Raw genomic sequence first — 21,269 nt, forward strand, 5'->3', positions numbered from 1 at the left:
CCCTGGTATAGGACTTGAATTCCTCTCATCCCCCAAGCTGTCTCGGGCTTCTTGACCTTGGCACACATGGTTCACACTGTCTGGAATGCTCTGCTCGTTCCTTTTTGCCTGCTCCTTCTTTGAGTTCTCTGCTTGAATGTCTCTTCTTCCAGGAGGCCTTCCCTGATCCTCCTCCCTTGGCAGGGCCAAATGGCCCTGTGTAATGTATTCTGGAAGTTCTGAGCAGGAAGTAGTGGGTCTGTCTGGCTGGATGGACCAGAAAGCTTTCATGTAGGAAGAGGAATTGAATTGGGTTTTGAGGGCTGGGTAGGAGTTTGATAGTAAGGAACATGATAATGGCTTTTCAAGAGGAAGAAACAGCAAGCACAGGAACACAGCATGGGGACTAGAAAAGGAAAGTATTGGGAGGCCGAGGCGGGCGGATCACAGGGTCAGGAGATCGAGACCACGGTGAAACCCCGACTCTACTAAAAATACAAAAAATTAGCTGGGCAAGGTCCAGCTACTCGGGAGGCTGAGGCAGGAGAATGGCGTGAACCGGGGAGGCGGAGCTTGCAGTGAGCCGAGAGCGCACCACTGCACTCCAGCCTGGGGGACAGAGCGAGACTCCGTCTCAAAAAAAAAAAAAAAAGAAAGAAAAGGAAAGTAATGCTTTCTGAGCCCCTGCTAGAAGCTACAGCCCCATGTCAGACCTTCCACGCCTTATTTCATTTGGTCCTCAGAATGTCTCCACTGGGGTGGGTGTGGCTACATCATTTTACAGATGAGGAGGCTCTTGCAGCAAATAAGTGATGGGACTGGCTACAAATCTATGGCTATTTGACTCTAAAGACCAGACACCTGATGAATTCTACCCTCTACTCTCACTATCCAAATTTGCCCCACATCTAAGAGCACATCACACGAGGGCACTGTTTGGTCTGTGCTTTAGTCAGCCTTACCTTGTCTGCAGGCAGGCTTGCAGACAGCTGTCCCTGCGAGAGACTCTCCAAGTGCTAATGGTGGCTGATGGCCAGGCTGAGTCATGGTGGCCAGAGTAGCCATGCAGGGATGCCAGGGCTGTGTGCTGTGAGCTGGCACTGGCTGCTCATTAGCATCCATGGGAGCTGCTGCTTGGACGCACCCTCTTTTAAGAGCCTCCTCACATTGTTCGTGGTGGGAATTTCTTTTCTTTTAAGAGAGGCGGCATGAGTTTAGATCCTCCGAAGATGGAAGCTGGCCCCACTCACTTCGGCTCCTTGTTCCACTCCCCGCCTTCACTTCCTGGCAACTCAGGAGTGAGGCTGTGGTGGGTGAAGCCACAACGATCAACTCCAAGGCCGGAAAGGAGTTATGGAGTGTATCTTCCTGGATGGAATTGCTGATTTCTCGAAGAGTTACACAGAAAGTGCATTTCCTCGTCAGCCACCTGACAGCAATAACTCCCCTTTATGTAGCAGTTTACAGCCAAGGCAGCTGTTGACCGATGTCTCAGGCAAGCCACTTTACCACCCTGTGCCTCAGTTTTCTTATCTGCAAAATAAGGATAATGTTAGAATTCACTATCCGCAGTCCTCCAGATAGGATTGTTGTGAGAATTTACTACATTAATATATGTAGCACTCATAGAACTGTGCCTGGCACATAGCAATGCTGCTACTGTTACTTTTATTTTTAGAGACAGGGTCTTGCTCTCTCACATAGACTGGAGTGCAGGGGCACCATCATAGCTCACAGCAGCCTTGAACTCCTGGCCTCAAGCAGTCCCCCTGCTTTAACCTTGAAAAACTCTGGGATTGCAGGCATGAGCCACCACACCCGGCCTCTTTTCATTCTTTTCTTGTTTAATCTGGCTTTGATTTTCACAGCACCAAGCAATTGGTGGCATCGCAATTCCACCTTCCAGCAAAGGAACGTGAGACTCAGAGAGGCTAAATAAAGTAGTCACAGCTAACGTTTATTGAAGGCCTACTGTGTGCTAGGTAGGCATGGTGCAAGCACTTCCACGGATCAGTTTATTTGGTTTGATACCAGCACTTCCAGGTAGGTGACATTATTATCATCAACTCCATGTTATAGATGAAGAAATGCAGGCTCAGAATGGCTAATGTGCAAGTATGTATTATACACTGGGGCTCTTGTTAAAATGCAGTTTTAGTGGATCTGGGGTGGGGCCTGAGTGTCTCAGGTTCTGAAATGGTCCCAGGTGATGCTAATGCTGCTGGTCCGTGGGCCAGATTGGAGTGGGGTGGGATTAACTAAAGTGCCTTCGGTTAGATGCTGGTAAGAGGTGAGGCTGAGATTTGAACTCAAGTACTCAAACCCTGAATCTTTTCCTTTTCCCATCCTACGATGCAGCTTCTCACCCTGGACATGCCTCTGTTATAAACGAGTGATAAGATCTCCTGGCTCTTTAATGAGCAGTGGCTTTAATGCTTTCGGTTTCCCGTTTGCCTGGTCTAACAAACAATTGTGAAGTTAGCCAAACCATCAGCCTGCCATAATGGCTGTAATTTATAGCATCAGCTGGTCCCAGGACTGTTCTAGGAGCTTTACATACGTTTTCTCTACTCTTCTTACCTATGTGAGGTGGGTTCTAGTCTGAGTCCCATTTTGCAGATAAGGAACTCGAGTGACTTGGCAGGTCCCACCCATCACCTAGTAACGACAAAGCCATGGTTAGCCCCAAGTTCTCCTGGCCCCAAAACATCTGATCTGTGGAGTGCACCATACTTCCTCTTAAACACTGCAGATGACTGTTAGACCATCACTAATTATTATCATTGCCATCAGCATCCTTTCCTATCAGTTAATGTCAGCAAGGTGACACTTAGTTTTCACCAGACGAGCTCATTATTAACAGTGTTCTGGAGTTAATCCTTTTATGGTGGTAAAATATATGTAACATGAAACTTACCAGTTTTAGGTACACCGTTCAGTGGCATTAAGTATACTCATATTGTTGTATAAGCATTACCATCATCCATCTCTAAAATGTTTTCACCTTTCCCAGCTGAAACTCTGTCCCCACTAAACAGTAACTCCCCTTTCCCCCTCCTCCCAGGCACTGGCAATCTCCATTCTATTTTCCATCTCTATGAATTCGACTACTCTAGGGACCTCATGTACATGGAATCATATAATATGTGTCCTTTTGTATCTGGCTTATTTCACTTACATAACGTCTTCAGGGTTCATCTGTGTTGTAGTGAGGTTAATCCTTTTGAAATATGAATGAATAATCACTTCCTCATTTATCTTTCTAACCCCAATTTTCATGCAGCAGGGAGCACCTCCGGAAAGGCTTGATAACAATAAAAACTCCAAATATTAAGGACCCAAGCCTTGAGTTCCATGGCTCCTTTTGAGAATCAAGGCTGAACTGAAGCACAGGGCAGGGGTAGAAGGTGGTTCTGAACCAGTATAGAGCAGGGAAACAGTCAGAACAACAAGTGAAAATGCCAGCTAGGTACCTTCCTCCAAGGCTTACTTGCTAGTGTGTCAGCAAAATACTACAGCCCAGTCGCCTCCTTGCTGGAAAGTCATCCTCTCCTTTTACAGCTGATGTTCTGTTGGAGAAACTGTACGGCTTGGGAAGATCCATGCGCTCCTTCATATACTTGCTGCCCCTTTTTGCAACCTTCAGCAAAACTTCTTATGCCCTGGAACCTTCAGCTGCTTCACTTTTAGAGCGAGGGGCAGGATTAACATCTCTCAGGGCTCTTTCAGGTCAAAGTAATTCTGAGATGCGATTAGTTTTGTTTTATGATGTTTAAAATCAATATTTCTCAAATTTCAGTTTTTCATCCTTTTCATGGATTTTACCTTTCCGCAGTATCCTCACTGCTATTTTACTTAATATTTTTGTTGCGTTCAGGTCACTCTTTAAAGTTCTGTCTATTTGAAAAAGAAGCCCTAAATAATTACCTTAAGTGGAAAACCAGAATCACTTACCAAGAATAGAAGATAAGCTCAAAACTAAGTATAATGGAAACCAAATAGCATTATGAAGTTCCAACTTCATGTTGGTTGCTGCTGCAGGCTAGGCCCGAGGCCTGGTCTCTTGAATAAATACTAAAGAGATACTGAAGACACACCAGTGCCCAACCGAGACTTTCTCCTTGACTTAATCCAAAGAACTGAAGGTGAATCCAGAAAGGAATGAATTTTTCATTTTATTATTCAACATTATTTAATTCCATTATTATTTGGCATCTAAAATTTCTGTATTTCTTCACTGTCAAGAGTCCCTGGCATTGGGATAGACTCTGCTTCTAGGATAATGAAGATAATTAACTCTCTGGATTTAAAGTTGGGAAGCAAATATATATAATGAGCTCCAACTCTGGGCCAATTACTGTTGTAAGGACTTTACATACTTTTTGTCATTTAATCTCCGCCATGGCACAGTAGGGATAGACCCTCTTCCTAACGCTATTTTACAGATGAGAAAACTGAAGCTTCAGAGAGGTTTCATAACCGGGGCCATTTCCCCTCCTATCAGTAGTTGACGTAAGTTCCATATGGCATTAAATCTTAGAGCCGAAGCCTAAGTTTCAAAGGCTCAAGGTTTGAGAACGCTCTGTGTGTGTGTGTGTGTGTGTGTGTGTGTGTGTGTGTGTGTGTGTGTGTGTGTGTGTTGATTAATACTGCTTTCCCTTCGAAGTGCCAAGAACACAGGCTAATCTGGATTTCTATTAATCTTGTGTCAGTGGCAATGACAGTTTTACTGGGAGAGGCTGATAAACATCAGTCTGCGAGGATGGGAGTGGGCCATAACATAAACACACTTCTCCAGAGCCGCTACAGAGCAAACGGGGCTGCCCAGATTCGGAGTGAAAACTCCCAGCGTGAGCGTGCACATGTGCAGTGGGTGCCTCTCACACGCACGTGAAGCTCATATGGTGCCCCAGGCACTGCTGCCAGGCGGGAAGGGAATGCGTTTTCCTGTGTGTAGCCATTCCATGCCTCTTCTGATTGACAGGGCACACTTCATAAAGCTTCCAACCAACTTCCTGCAAGCAAGTCAGGGGCCTTGATAGGAAAGTGGAATTCAGGGCAATTAAGTGCAGTCTGAGCCCAGAGAATGCATTTTCTGAGGATGGTTGTACACCAACTGCTTTCAATGACATTCCGTTCATTCAGGGATGACTTTTACAAAATAGGCTGCTTCTAGGGGCTGTGACCACAACAGAGCCTCGGTGGTATTCAGGCTGGGCTGTCTCTGGGCATGTGAATCATGCAGCTCTTTTCCAAGCTTCAAATGGAAATCAGCTTGGAGAATGATGGAAACCTACAGGGGCTCAGCTTGCAAGGTTGACTTAGAGTGGAGTGAAATATGCAGGTGACCCAGGGGAAGGGTGGCACTGTGGTTTGAAGCTTTAGAGACACGGGGGTTTATATTGCTGCATATTAGTTACTCATCTCCTTAAATGAGTGACCTCATCTCCTTAAACCTCAATTTCCTCATCTGTTAAATGAATTTTTCAAAAAATTTGCGGTAAAGTGGACATAACATAAAACTGACTATTTTAACCTTTTTTAGGCATAAAATGCATTCACATTGCTGTGTAAACCAGGTTTTTGTTAAGATTAGATTAAAGAATTTAAAGTGTTTGGAGCAGTACCTGATAACTGGAAGTTGTTCAAAAAGTGGCAATTAAGTTTATCATTATTATTATTATTTTGCATTATGTATTAATTATCTTGTGCTTTTCAAAATATAATGCCTATTCCAGTGACAAGTGTTTCTTGGGTATGGGCAGGTGCTAAGGAGTGGATGATACAAAGTTAAGGGGAGGATGTGGAACCTGCCAACTGCCTCAGGAAACTCAGAGTCTGGTAGGGAAAGCAAATATGTATATGTATGTATATATGCATATATATGTGTGCATATACATATACATATATATGTAAAAATGCTGTCATAAATAACACATAAAACACTTCAAGAAACCAAAGGAGAAGAGAATGATTCCAAGGAGTGTGGAGTACAGTGGAAACAAGGCTAGGTGAAACATTTGCATGAAACTTGAAGGTTATGAAGCACTTTTACACTCACAGTCTCATCTTTTTTTTTTTTTTTTTTTTTGAGATTGAGTCTCCCTCTGTGGCCCAGGCTGGAGTGCAGTGGTGCGATCTTCGCTCACTGCAACCTCTGCCTCTCAGGTTCAAGTGATTCTCATGCCTCAGCCTCCCGAGTAGCTGAGATTACAGGCATGCACCACCATGCCTGGCTAATTTTTATATTTTTAGTAGAGACGGAGTTTCTCCGTGTTGGCCAGGCTGATCTCAAATTCTTGACCTCAAATGATCTGCCCGGCCAAGGTCTCATCTCGATTGATATCTTTTTCTTCTTATTCTCATGATAATCCTGTGAGCTAGAACAGGGAAGGGATCATGGATTCCCATTTTCTGGTGGATAAACTGAGGCTCAAGGTCACTGAGTGACAGATGGATAGGTGCAGAGTTGGGCTGAAATATGATGACTCAAAACCCAATGCTGTGAGTCAATTAGTCCATTTCATCTCAGGTCACAAGACAGTCAAAATACAGTTCTGATTGGGGTGTGAGTGGATACAGAGGTGGTATCACCAGTTGCGTAGGTCAGGGGTTTTCCGCAGTGTGATATGCACGCCACTGCAGATGCAATATGATTGGGTAGACCACAGAGGGAGAATTCCTAAATTAATAGTTACACACTTTAAAGTTCATCAGAAACATCAAGCCAGTGATTTTGTGAATGTTATTTCTCAGAGCAAGTCTAAATTAAAGTTTAAATAGAGCGTCCATTTAAAGAATAATTTCTAAGTAAGTCGCAAAGCTTGTAGTCTGCAGATTTGGTAGAACTTGTGATGGATGCCAGGGACTGCAGCTAGGAAACACGGACCTGCTTGGGCTGAGTGGTCCTTTATGAAGACTCAGGGCTGGAGAGAAAATGGCGATCCAGCCAGCAGACCAACCCAGGTGCCCTTCATCCACTCTGTGTGCTGTGTGGTGTGAACTGATTCAACACGGACATAAACTGGAATGCTAACAAGTCTCCCTGGTTTTTGCTTCTCTTTGTAGATTGCTGACTTTGGGCTTTCCAACCTGTACCAGAAGGATAAGTTCTTGCAAACGTTTTGTGGGAGTCCACTCTATGCATCTCCAGAGATTGTCAATGGGAGACCTTACCGAGGGCCAGAGGTGAGCAGCTTGCCTGATGCGTATGGGGCAGGGGAGGGGAGGGAGAAGAGGGAGGAAGGGCAAAAATTGGATTTGAGAAATGCTTAAAAAAACAGAGCCTAAAAAAGTCAGCAAGGAAAACTTTTCCTTATACGATTATAAAAGCAATAATATATACTCCTGGGAGGAAATTTGGAAAACCCAGAAAAGCCTAAAGGAGAAAATAAAGGTACCTGCCATTCCCCCACAAAAGAGAATCACTTAATACTTTTGTGACTTTTAAACTTTTCCCAGTGAAGATCTCTGCATTTCAAAACTAATTGAGATTAAGTTAATAAAAGGCAAGATATACATATGTATATGACACACATATGTATATCTTGCCCTTTACTATCAAAACTATCTTGTGACACTTTCCAAATTCATTATTAAAAACATGATTTTCGGCCGGGCGCGGTGGCTCACGCCTGTGATCCCAGCACTTTGGGAGGCCGAGGCGGGTGGATCACGAGGTCAGGAGATCGAGACCATTCTGGCTACCATGGTGAAACCCCGTCTCTACTAAAAAATATAAAAAAATTAGCCGGGCGTGGTGGCGGGCATCTGTAGTCCCAGCTGCTTGGGAGGCTGAGGCAGGAGAATGGCGTGAACCTGGGAGGCGGAGCTTGCAGTGAGCGGAGATCGTGCCATTGCACTCCAGCCTGGGTGACAGAGCGAGACTCTGTCTCAAAAAGAAAAAAACAAAAAAAAAACCAAAAAAAAACCAACATGATTTTAATGACATTTTATTGATGAATATACCATAATTTATTTAGTAATGTCTAGATGTGAACATTTAGTTTTTTCCCTATTATATCAAAACAGACACAACAAACAAAAGATTGCCTCACTGTGGAGTAAATATCTTTTTTTGTATATCTTTTTGGCAGCATGCATATCTGACTAAGGAAATACATTTTAATGACATCTTCTAATTCATGAGAAATACATTTCCCTACATGCTAGTGCTTTCAAGGGCCACTGTAAGATATGGGTATGTGGAAATTTTATTTTGAAAATGAGTGAGTTGTGGGTGATGATTCTCTTTTTGAAAGATGGTTCTCTTTTCAGAGAAGTTCATCCACTCAGTATCCTTTAAATAGCCGCTGCTCAGTGTGTTGAAATGTTTTCTTTTAAATATTTATCTGTTTGAGAGTGTTTCGGGGCAGGGCTGAAGGGTAAAGAGAAGGATGCCAAGACCATTTATCAACTGCAATGACGAGAAAGTCTTTCTAAAATAAGAATGCGAGGGAGGAGCATAGAACTCAATTTACAAACTTGTAGAAACTCAACACTAAATTTCTCATAGATAATGAGTATTTTGGTCTTTGATGACCTGTTTTTTGAGGTTACAGGCTGGCAGCCTGTGATCTGGTCAGCAAACTCCTTTATTTGGTCACCTTAGTTTTTATTTTAAAAAATTGAGCAAACATGTAATAATTAGGAGATTCCATATAAAAGTTTGGCTTCTGACTTCTCTTGAAAAACCAAAGAATCTAGTAGTGCTAGGCCCATATTACTACATGGCAGCAATTAGCTAAACAGAGGTTGTCTGCCTAAGACGGGTGAATGTACTGTACAGTTTGTCTCCATCCCCAACACTCTATGTCGTAACCCCAATTCTTTCTTGCTTTGTGTATATCTGTTGTTTGCTTGGCTCTTACAAGATTTCAGTTTGTAATTCCTGATTCATTTGAAGAAAGTGCAGGAAGGAATTGATTCCTGGATTAGGAATGAAGAGCCCCGCATCCCAGTTTTACCTCCATCACTGGGGTAGGGCCTCTGGAGAAACCATTTAGGTTCTTCCTGCCTCAGTATTCTCATCTGTCAAATGGGGCTGAAAATAGTCCTGGCCCTAACTGCTTCACAAAATTGTAGTGAGGATTAAATAAGATAATCTGTTTAAGAAAGTACTTTACTAGTTGGGACCACTGGCCTCTGTTCAGAATGGAAAGGTCAGGCTCTGTAGCAGGTCCCAGCTCCATTGCTGTCAGATGTCAGGCTGCACTGGGAACCTGTCTTCCAGGTGCTAAATTCAGTTCCTGGGGGCACTGGGGGTGGCTGCTCACAGGCTGTGATGCTAATGGTTTGGAAGGCATCTTGGGATCTGTTTCCCAGCTCCTATATGTGCTGTCTCTCTGCTTCAGGTGGACAGCTGGGCCCTGGGCGTGTTGCTTTACACCCTTGTTTATGGAACAATGCCCTTCGATGGTTTCGATCACAAAAACCTCATTCGGCAGATCAGCAGTGGAGAGTACCGGGAGCCCACGCAGCCCTCAGGTGCGTGCCCTGTGGAGGGAGGGTCAGAGGTGGAGGGGAGAGAGATCTGTTTACCGACTCTCATTTTCTGCTTTTGTTTTAGTGTGTCTGTCTGGAGTCTCCTGGTTTTCCTCTTTCTTCTTCCCAGAAGCATCATCCTTGGCAAAGCTTGCTTGTTAGGCTGCTTTCCCCAAACCTTCCCAAAGAAACTTTTCAGAGCACACATTCTAGGAGTCCTGTTTGCTTGCTGTGTGGATCTGGGCAAGTCACTTAAGCTCTTTGGATTCAGATTCTCCACCATAAATAAAAATTTTGGAAAAGGTGTTAGACGAGGTCTCTCCCAGTCTGAGTAGACATAGAAACCACCCACCTCAGAATGTAAATACTGTGAGTGTGGCCACTGCTCTGTCTCTCACTACTGTGCCATTGGCATAGGATATGGCTCATGGGCACTGTCTCATTATTGATTTCTGCATAACAACTCTACCCCATCTGCCCCCACAAAACCAACTCAGTGGCTTACACAACCTTGAAATCATCTCTTTCACTCCTGTGGGTTGGGAGGTGCTCTTCTGGCCTTGGGGTTTTCCTATAGTTATAAGTAGATGGCAGCTGGGGCTGCTGCTGGGGCTGAACAGTGGACCTTCCTAGGCGCTCTCTGAGGTGCCACCCCACAGTGGCAGCAAGGGGTTCTAAGTAAGAGGAATAAAAAGTTGCTGAGCCTTCTTTCTTCTTTTTAAATTTGTTTTTCTTGAGACAGTGTCTTGCTCTGTTGCCCAGGCTGGAGTGCCAGTGCTATGTCCACGCTTGTACCCAGATTGTGTCATATCTGCTGTGTTCTACTGGTCAAGACAACCATGGCCATGAGCTCCGTCTCTTGATGGGGAGCATCATGCCTGTACAGAGGGTGTGTACAGCTGGTCATCACTGGTCATTTTTGTTAAAAAACGAAGTTAACATTGGCACTTCATTTATATACATACTAGACACATGCATATATATATATATACGAATATATATGTATATCTATATATCTGTACATACACAGTTGATTCTCATTATTCATAGTAGTTATGTTCTACAAAGTTGCTACAAACACTGAATTTGTGAATACTGAACTCTTGCTCCTAGGGGAAATAGAGGGTTAGATTCCTGAGAGCCTCTGCTCACAATATGTTTGTCAACTGATTGATATATAACCTTGTTTTATGTGTGTCTCTGTTTAAAGACACCTTATTTAATCTATATTAGTTCATTAACATCAAACTCAACAGCCAACAGCACTGTAACTCATGCCTGAACAAAGCTGATCTAACACACTTATTTTCTCCATAAGGCACATCACAGCCTTCTTGTGCTAGGAACACTAAACAGTGCTTCAGCACTGTTTTGGGGGCCCATTTAAAATGGAGGAATCACCAAAAAAAAAAAAATTCCAAAACATGTGAGAAACACAGCACTAAATAGACTGAGAAAAGGACACTTTGTATGAGATCTGAAATAAGAAGGCAGAGTGTTGCCTTGTTTGACCTTAGCTGTGAATACATATGTGTGTTAGGTGGGGTGACTCTAATTTTTTGCTGCTCTGTGCATATGCAAAAATGACTGCAAAAGAGCTGTGAATATTGATTTTGAGGTTACAAATAAATTTTAGCGAGTAGACAAATTTGCAAATACAGACCCTATGGATACTGAGGCTAGACTGTTGTATGTGTGTATATATAGATATGCATTCTCTCTCTATATATATATATAATTTTTTCAACAAGCCAGCCTATTCTTTTTGGAAAAATTCAGAATGACCTCTAAAGTGGTCTTCTTTGCCTCACCAGCTAACCGATGCCAATGCGGTTCCTGGCACATTGTAGGGGTTCAAGAAATACTCACTGAATGACTGAGGATGATCATCTTGGTACTTTTCAGAGGCGTTTCTTGCCCCAGTCCCTTTTACCAGGCCTTTGCCAGCTTCTCATTTGCCTACATAAGCAGCTGAGGGGAGGTGGCAGCTTCCCAGAATATAATTCACCCCAATTGGGGGAACACAGTTTGAACCTAAAAGTCAGTTTATAAGCTGTGAGAGTCAGTTGGTTCCTGTGGCCTTCTCAGCATCCCTTTAGGGGTTTTCCCTATATGTCTGGCAGCAGAAATTTGCAAGTAGAATTTTCAGACAGGCTGTGAATGGGTAGCAGATATAGATCACTTCTCTGATCTGACAGCTCAGTAGGAGATGGCTTATGTCAGAGAGGGAAAGAAGGCGAGCTCACTGAGTATTGGTCTCAGAACCTGGCCAGGACCTTGGGGGGAGGCCAGTTTTGGAGACAGCCGCTCTTACTGCCCAGGTGTGGCAGGTAAGTGCCTCTGAGCCACACTCCATGTTCTGTCTCTGGCATGCTTTCCCAGTGACTGCAGGTGCTATGTGTTTATACAAGCCCACCTACGGAGGAATAAAGAAAGCAATGGTGATCTACACCTGTTTTTCCTCTGGTAAAATGATATTCGCCAAAGGAATGGTGGGGCACTTCTCGGGGTCAAGTCTGGATTCTTTCTTGGTTACCTGACATTTTCTAAAGATTCAAGATGATGAAAAGCTTCATAGCTCTATGGCATTTGCTCACTTATAGGGAAAACATGCCACCATGTGATGGCACCCCAGCCTGTTCCAAGTCTTGATTACGCTTTTGATGGATGGTCTGAAAGGCTGGGGCATCCTGCTCCATAATGTGACTGGACCAGGTCTCCAAATGGATTTTTCCTAGAGGGAGTGTGTGTCTTTCATCACTGCTGGAGGGTCCCACTATCACAAAGCTAGAAGCTCCCACGTAATGCCCGATTCTTTTTGTCCCTTGTCCCTTAGATGCTCGAGGACTCATACGGTGGATGCTGATGGTGAACCCCGATCGCCGGGCCACTATTGAGGACATTGCCAACCACTGGTGGGTGAACTGGGGCTATAAGAGCAGCGTGTGTGACTGCGATGCCCTCCATGACTCTGAGTCCCCACTCCTGGCTCGGATCATTGACTGGCACCACCGTTCCACAGGGCTGCAGGCTGACACCGAAGCCAAAATGAAGGGCCTGGTCAAACCCACGACCTCTGAGGTCATGCTAGAGCGGCAGAGGTCGCTGAAGAAATCCAAGAAAGAGAATGACTTTGCTCAGTCTGGTCTGGATGCAGTGCCTGAAAGCCCATCCAAGTTGAGTTCCAAGAGGCCCAAGGGGATCCTGAAGAAGCGAAGCAACAGCGAGCATCGCTCTCACAGCACTGGCTTCATTGAAGGTGTAGTTGGTCCTGCCTTACCCTCTACTTTCAAGATGGAGCAGGACTTATGCAGGACTGGTGTGCTCCTCCCAAGCTCACCAGAGTCAGAGGTGCCGGGAAAACTCAGCCCCAAGCAGTCGGCCACGATGCCGAAGAAAGGCATCTTGAAAAAGACCCAGCAGAGAGAATCAGGTTACTACTCTTCCCCAGAGCGCAGTGAGTCTTCGGAGCTGTTGGACAGTAATGATGTGATGGGCAGCAGCATCCCCTCCCCCAGCCCCCCAGACCCAGCCAGGGTGACCTCCCACAGCCTCTCCTGCCGAAGGAAGGGCATCTTGAAACACAGCAGCAAATACTCAGCGGGCACCATGGACCCGGCCCTGGTCAGTCCTGAAATGCCCACACTGGAATCCCTGTCAGAGCCTGGTGTCCCTGCCGAGGGCCTTTCCCGGAGCTACAGCCGTCCTTCCAGTGTCATCAGTGATGACAGCGTGCTGTCCAGCGACTCTTTCGACTTGCTGGATTTGCAGGAGAATCGCCCTGCCCGCCAGCGCATCCGCAGCTGTGTCTCTGCAGAAAACTTCCTCCAGATCCAGGACTTTGAGGGGCTCCAGAACCGGCCCCGGCCCCAGTACCTGAAGCGGTACCGGAACCGGTTGGCAGACAGCAGCTTCTCCCTCCTCGCAGACATGGATGATGTGACTCAGGTCTACAAGCAAGCGCTGGAGATCTGCAGCAAGCTCAACTAGCACTCCAGGGCGCCGGGGGCAGGTGGGGGTACGAGGGAGGAAGGGGAGCAAAACTTGGGCTCACAGGCTGGTTACCTCTTTGCTGGCCATGACAATAGACTGAAAAATGATTGGCACTGTCTCACTTGGCCAAGTTTGCAACCTTGAGCCAACACCTAAAAGGGAAGGGTGGGCTCTTCTGCCAGTTCTGACAACTGTCAGTCAGAATTTGGGCCCTATTTGGCATTTGCTTTATGGCACCTCCTAGAGGACCAGCTGTCCAGGAGAGGTGGTGTTGACTGGCACTCAGTGGGTAGAGAGGAAGCATATGGGGAGGGAGCATTTCCTTAGAAGTTATCCAAATGTTTCTGGAGGAGGGGCAGGAGACACTTGGGCTGCTTGCCTTGGGTGAGCCCAAAGAACTTGCCCCTTTTCTCCTTGCATTAGCAAGCTAGGTCTGGCTGCATGGAGCTGGCAAGTAGATTTCAGCAACTTGAGCTTGAGTTGATGATCAATTAATAGTGGCTGCCGGTTGTGCTGGTGTGAGTGGCCCACATCATAGGGAAGGAGTGCTGTGATTGACTAGTAATGGCTACCACAGGAAAGGGAAGGGAAGCAGTAGCACTAATGCTATGTAGTTGTCATCTTTGATCTGGCTAGGCCCTCAGAATCGGGTTTAGTCATCCTGTGGGATCTATGTTAACTCTTTCATGCCACTGGTGAGGCATTTGTTAATTTGCTACTCAACTTTGATGAAAGACAGGGCCTTGGTCAGAGAGAGAACACTCTGAACTCTGCTAAGGACATAGAGTTAGCCCATGGTGATTTAGCTCCTTGCTGTTCACCTCCTCTTTCCTGATGTCTGCCTTGCTCTACAGCACAACCTCTTGAGTGTGGACAGGGAGAAAGATGATGGTGTCAGAGGTAAAAACTATTGTATATGACAGGGCACAAGACGGTCTGTGATCTTTGCACAGATGAATGGAAGTTGATGTGCACCAACAAGAGGCAACTTGTCACTTTCTTTCTCAATATTAACTGGAATGCTGCCTCTTGGGTTCTCACATGCATGGATGCTTTGAGTTGGACGTGCTACTGTCCATAGTCTCCAGAGGATTACCTGGCTCAACCATTGGCTCTGTTCACCAATGACAAATGGTTTCCCCATCCACTGAGTGTAGCATCCTCAGAGGTAGACAAGTTTGCTTCTAGGGAGTTAGATGTAGGTGGGATATTGGGATGAGGAAAGGAAAATCAGGTAGACGGTGCTTTTTCCCCCCAAATCTAAGTATTCTATGTCATGGTTTTAAACTTTGACGTGAACTCCTGGGCTTTGGGGGAAAAGAAAATTCCATTCATTTAAATGAATAAGGTGTTGAAAGAGTGCAGGGGGTTGGGAGGAAGCATGTAAGAGAGTGAACATTTCCTTAGATGTCACCCAGATGGTTCTGGGGGAGGTAGAAAAGAGGTGCGGCAGGACTCTTATCTTAAAAAGTAAAAAAAGAAAAAAAAACACTAGATATGTAATTTCTAAACACCCGGATCACAATGACAAGATGCCACTCCAACCATGGGACACCTTCAGGATTCTAGGTTTGGACTTCCTGGTCTCTTTGGGATGACTTCAGATTCTGCTGGCCAAGGCAAATTGAACTCATTTCAAGATGGCCAGCACTGGTAGCCATGTAGATAGACAGGAAGACTGGTCTTGGGAACATCTTTGGAAAAACCAACAAAAAATAGTTCGTAGAGAGAGAAGAAAAAATTCACCTTACAGTGCTAAGAAAGTGCATTAGAATGGAGTTGCCCTTTCCTTAAGGAGACAGTTTGATTTCTCCCCTTGCCACCGGCTCTGGTGTTTTGGCTTGTGCATTCCTTCAGGTTGAGCTGAGCAGTGTGTTATGGGAAGCTGCTCAGTTTCCTTTCATTCAATTCCACCTCCTTCCTGAACTCTAATAGAGGTTAAAAGGGAAAAAAAAAAAAAAATCTGTAGATAGCAAATTGTGCGTGTGTGGGGGGCGGGGGGGATGGGGGTGTGGGTGCATGGAGGGCAACCTGCAACTCTGAGCTCCCTACTTCCTGCCTCATTTCATTCTGGCTTCCTATGCTGCTGCCCTGCTGGCCCCTTGTGCACGGCAGCTGGCCGTGTCCTTAGCTGTCAGTATGACTTAGATCTAGCACCTACCTACTGGTTGATGTGCTTTTTCCTTTTGCCAAGTGATTGAGTCTGTTTAGTATTTTCCATCGTTCTAGTCTTTAAGTAAAAATGACACTATTGAGGAAAGTCAGTCTACTCCCTTCTTCCTCCCCCCAAACACGTGTTCTCTTTCATCAGGAAACTCAGCCAGTGGACTGTGGCAGAGAAAGTCCTCCACTCAGAGGCAGAGACTCTGAGTTAAGTCATAGGTGGCCTTAGGCATCTGCATTGTTTGCGGGGGTTAAGTTTTCCTTCCAGTGAGGGCTGGAAGGATGAATTAGCTGGTCCCTGAAGCCCTGCTTAGCTCTGACACTGCCAACATCCTCTGATTCTAGGTGTGATGTTGACTGTCCTTTCAAGGAAAAACTTGCAATAGAGGGAAAAGCCGTTAAAGCAGCTCCCTGCTTCATCCTTAAGTCCTGTCATCCCTACCAGCCAATCCCAGTCAAAGAAGTTATGCTTTATTCGCTTTCGTGGAATTACAAGTGAGAGACACTTTTAGGACCTGATGGACAAAGCAGGAGATTCGCTGTCAGCTTTCCTGGTCCTCTCCTTGCTTCTGTGGGCCTTGCACCGTCTTAGTTTACACATCTGCCAAAGGGGTAGAATTACACTTCTTTTTACAGGTAAATTTCAAGGCACGATCAGTTTTCAGGAAGTGCTTCAAGACCCCAGGTGAAATGAAAATGCTAAGTACCCTCTGAATTGCCATCCCTGTTACCAGGTGCTGCTTCTTCAGATGATGGGGAGCACTTTTCAGGGTGAAACTCAGGCGAGTTTTGCCCAGGCCTGCTGTCTTGAGTACAAATGTGAATGATCGACTGACTGCTTGTTGCCAAACTGGAAATGTTCTGTAGGGATTTACTGGCATGGTATCATTCCTAGAAGAAAAAAGAGAGAAACTTGACTGCACATTAAAAAAAAAAAAAAAAATCCACGTTGTGACTTTTATTTAATTTCTATTTTTTTTTTGGTAATAAAAAGTTGACTTTTTTTATTTGAATTTGTCTTTTTTATTTATTGGTCTGAAAGGCATTTCAAAGGTATTATAATAATATATTGGTGTAATTTAATTGGTGCAACATGCTTTATGGCTCCTGTCAAAATTGGTTTTCACTCATTTGATTGGTTTGAGCCCAGAACAGCCTACAGGGGAAAAAAAAGCTGGATAACTACCCAAAGTGTTTGTATTTTTATTGGAAACTGATTTTTGTTTCATTTTGGTTTTTGTTTCTGTTTTTATTTTTAAATTAAATAAATTGCAATGAACTGAACCAGAGAGCTTGCTTCTTTATTTGGTGGTTTTTCTTAGTCAAGTAAGTGACAGAATCAATATAAGTAACAGACACCTACCCAAATGAGCTTAAGCACAAAAGGGAATTTATTCGAAGTTCTCAGAAGAGGAAATGCAGCTTGCAGTGCAGCTGGAATTAAGAATTGGAGTGGTGGACTGAAGAGGACAGTATACCCTCTATTCTGCTCTCTTTGCATATCAGCTTTCTTCTCCTTTTATACCCTGGCTTTCTCCTCCCTGATTGTGGAACCTACCTTGGCTTATCCCATAGCTTCCAAATTTACATGTTCTCAGTCTTGGTTTCCAAAAGAGACTACTCACCAGGTTCCTTAGTTCTGCACTCTAGACGTCATCAAAGGCTAACACTCAGCCACGCTTTTCCCCCACATTGCAGTTTCCTGTGCCTGCCCTTTCCCTAGGCACTCCCATCTATCCCAAGGGCAGGAAGTTGCTAATCTGATTGGGATTAATCAGAGTCCAAGATCAGTGGGTCATGATTTCCTAATGGGGAAGGCCACTCACGGCTCTGCCTAGAATGACATAGTATCTTGAGTCCCATTTTGCCACTGTTTCTTGTGCGAATAGACCCTCCACAAAGCTCTTGGAAGGAGAGGTGCATCATAGAACAAGACTGAAGAGTACCTGGATCCTGGCCATAATATCAAGTGACATCAAACCCTACCCTAGTATCAAACATTAGAGAGTGATGCTGTGCACAGAATAGTAGTGTTATAGGATCCATGCCAGAAAAGTCTGACTTTCCAAATAAATTACAACTTGCACCCCTTTCCTAGTTTACTGGAAGAACATCTGATGTAGCATTGCCATATTTAGCAAATAAAACTATAGAATGCCTAGTTACATTTGAACTTCACATATGCTATGAATAATTTTTCAGTATAAGTGTGTTCCAGACAATATTTGGGTCATGCTTATACTAAAAAAAAAATTTGTCTGAAATTCAAATTTAACTGGGCATACTGTATACTATCTGGCAACCTAACCTGATAGGGCTTAGTTGTCCAAATTGACGAGGTGCTGGGTACGGGAGGAGGTTGGGGAATGGATGCTTATAATTGTGGCTTGCCAGATTAGAACATGTTGGTGCGTCTCAGGTTGGGCTGAGGTGGGAAGAATTCCAAGTTCAGTCTGGACTTGATAATTGCAATTGAGTTAAGTTGCTATGCCTTTTTGGAACTCAGCTTTCTCATCTGTCTAATGGGTGTATTCATTGCTCTCTTACTCAACTCTAACAGGGGTACGAAAAAGAAGGAATGAGAGAAATTCTATGAAGTTACCTTGAATATAAAACTCAATATGAATGAGAAACAATAGTCCTTTCTTGGCAGGGCAATATTCACTGACTTAAAATAGGACATTTAAAGACCTGTGGGCTTTTAATTCTTACTATAGCCCCTGCCCCCACTAGCAAATGGGCAGTCATTTGCAGTTAGAGGGGCTGTAGGTCATTTGTGGAGTGTATTTGCTTAGAAGTGTGGCCCTTGGAAAAGACATAATTCTGTATCCAGGCAGAAAGAATAGCCTGTGCACGGCCTAGAGGCTGGACCAAATGTGACATAGTAAGCGCAATGAAAAAATAGGGTTGCTTGTAGTGGCAGCAGCTGACATGTTGTCAACTGTTGTGGGGTTAATGGGCAGTGGTCACTTTAAGGAGGAAAAGTTGAGAGAACTAATATGTATTTAACTTCTACATAATGCCCTCTCCATCTTTGTTCAGTAGCAAATGACAGAAATCCACTCAGACCATGCTAAGTAATGACTAATTTACTACTTCATGGAACCGAGAAGCCCAGGTGTGTGTCTCAGGCACAGTTGGATCCAGGAGTTCAAGGGATGTCATTGGCCTCCTTTTCACTCACTCTCCTTGGATGAGGCTTTATGCTTAGCACGCCCTCCCCACATGGCAGCAAGATAGCTCCTGGCCAAAGCAGGGTTATTAACGTTATTTTAGAGTGTGATCCTCCAACCAGATAGGTTCTTAATGGCCTAGCATTTATGTAACAAGGAAGGACTGTGATTGTCTTTGTTTGGGTCATGTGTCTCCTTCTGGCTCATCACAGAGTCTGGGTGGAGAAGTGCTCTTATTGGCCAGCCTGGATCATATACCCACCTTGCAGTATATTTGAATGACACGGAATCACACAGAATGTGGGAGGACAGTTCCCCAAAGGAAGGAATTCAGAGCCAACAATGTTAATTACACATTTTAGGCTTCAATTTCCTCACTCATATAGTAGCATTAAATAATTGCTAATTTTCAGAGTTATTGTGAAGATTAAATGAAATAAAGTACCTAACGCAGTGCCTGGCACATAGTGGATTTTTAATTTATACAGATAATCTCAGGGAGGACAATAGTGGTAATACTATAAAGAGGAGAAATATTTGTTAGGAAGATTTTAGCTGTAAAATCAGCTCTAATCTCAGAAAATTCAGCTGAAATTGGCTTAAACACTACAAGGGCTTTATCAGTTCATATACCTGGAATTCTAGAGGTTGGGGTTTCCCAGTTACTTGGGTCTAGTGAAATAAGTTACATATAGAACCCCCCTCCCCAAATTACATATAGTAAGTTCTATGGAAGAAATGGATACGGTGCAGAGATAGAGAAGTAAGGGTGGGAGCTACCTCCTGTAGAAAGAGCATTCAGGGAAGGCATCTCTGAAGAGGTGACTTTTGGGCAGAGATCTGAAGATGAAGACTAGCCATATATAAAGTGAGCATTCTGGGCAGAGAGAACAGTATCTGCAAAGGCCCTTGGGTCTTCACATTAGAGCTTTACAGGATTCATTTCTGGTTCCATTGGCATAGGACAGCCATGACCCAGGGAGCGTGATGTTTTGTTAAACATGTGTGACCATGTTCTAACATGGACTGAATGTGATCATTTATGACTTTGTGTACAGATGGCTGCTTCCTTCAACAGGTGGTCCCCAGACAAAGATACATGCCATGATGTGCAGTTTTAAATGAGAATATGTTTCCGCTGCAGAAATTCACTGCCAATTTATTGAAATTTATGGAGAGGATGTTCTTAATCTACAGAATCATGCAAAGTTTGGGGTATGGAAGTGGAACAGCAGTGTTGCTATATGAAGACCAGAAAGTGCAAACAAAGGGGTTTTCATGTCACAATACTTGTCTCCTCCTGGCACAACTGTCTGGTTCCAGTGGGAGGTTGCATGGGAGATTTGCAATCAACTTTGTTGTAAAATAGTGAGTTATTTTCATCCTGATGAAAAACTTACACTTCTCTACCTGACTGGGAATATCCATTTTATCTTGACCAGCTGGTTCCCCATCCACTCCATGTACTAGTGTTTGTTTGTGAATTAGTCTGGACAGACTATGTTATGCTGAAGTAACAAATAAACCCTGAAATGTCAATGTGTCGATATAATAACAATTTCTCACTCCCACTAAGTCCAGTACAGGGCTGTTCTCTTGTCATGTCACCTCCCAGCAGGTACTCAAACACCTGAGCTGCTTCCATCCTGTGGTTCTGACATCTCTGGGTTCTTCATTTCTAGCTGTGTAAATGAAGGAGAGAGCAGAAGTCAGAACCTTTTAAAGATCAGGCCTAGATGTGGTGTGCATCATTTGCGCCCACCTCCCATTGGTCAAAACTCAGCCATCTGACCTCGACCTAATCATAGACAGTCCTCAAGTCTATAGTACTTAAAAAGCAAAAAGTAAAATGGAATCAGATGAACACTTAGCAATGTTTCTGCCACAGCTTATTTTTGCTTCCTGGTGGGAACTCTCACCATTAAGAAAAATAATTATTGTTAGTATTAACCAAGTGCTTACTGGGCCGCAGTCCGTGTGCCTACCCTTTGCATTTATTATCTCTTTGAAGTTTCCTCATGTTCCTTTATCTCCATTTTTACAGATAAGGAAACACTTTTGGAAAAGCGCAGTAACTTGCCCAAGTCAACCCACTGTTAAATGTGCATCTGGATTCAAATATGGGCCTGGATGACTGACTTTCAAGCCCAAGCTCTTAGTTGCTCTGTTGGGAATCAGGGATGATCATTCTGCAACTCAGTCTCTTTGACAGTAAGCCCAGTCTGTTGCCATCTCTGTTGATATAAACAACATTTCCTGCAGGAGCTGAGCAGGTATCAGGAACAAAGACAGTTGCCCAAATCAATGCACTCTCCAAACAAACATGGAGCAGAGAGCAACTGTCCCCAGTACCCCACTGATGTGAAGTTCTAGAAGCTCCCATCTCAGCAGATGGGATTAACAGAATGATTCATGTTTCTTAACTACTCTACTGTGGGATGGGATGGAGGTCACTCCATCCTGAGCACCTGCAATGGC

General features: G+C 44.3%; 1 protein-coding gene across 1 annotated transcript in view; it reads left to right on the top strand.

Moving 5' to 3' along the window:
- The window catches only part of NUAK1 (NUAK family kinase 1), a 78,500-nt gene extending 61,598 nt beyond the window's left edge, over positions 1 to 16,902 (top strand). Inside the window, exons 5-7 of the mRNA XM_010367514.2 lie at positions 7,048 to 7,167; positions 9,333 to 9,465; positions 12,299 to 16,902. Of these exons, the coding sequence (XP_010365816.1) occupies positions 7,048 to 7,167; positions 9,333 to 9,465; positions 12,299 to 13,452 (1,407 nt within the window). The 3' untranslated portion in view covers positions 13,453 to 16,902. The remainder of the gene's footprint in view (positions 1 to 7,047; positions 7,168 to 9,332; positions 9,466 to 12,298) is intronic.
- Positions 16,903 to 21,269: the final 4,367 nt, after the last annotated feature.

This window comes from Rhinopithecus roxellana, chromosome 10, assembly GCF_007565055.1.
Source record: "Rhinopithecus roxellana isolate Shanxi Qingling chromosome 10, ASM756505v1, whole genome shotgun sequence".
Classification (NCBI taxonomy): domain Eukaryota; kingdom Metazoa; phylum Chordata; class Mammalia; order Primates; family Cercopithecidae; genus Rhinopithecus; species Rhinopithecus roxellana.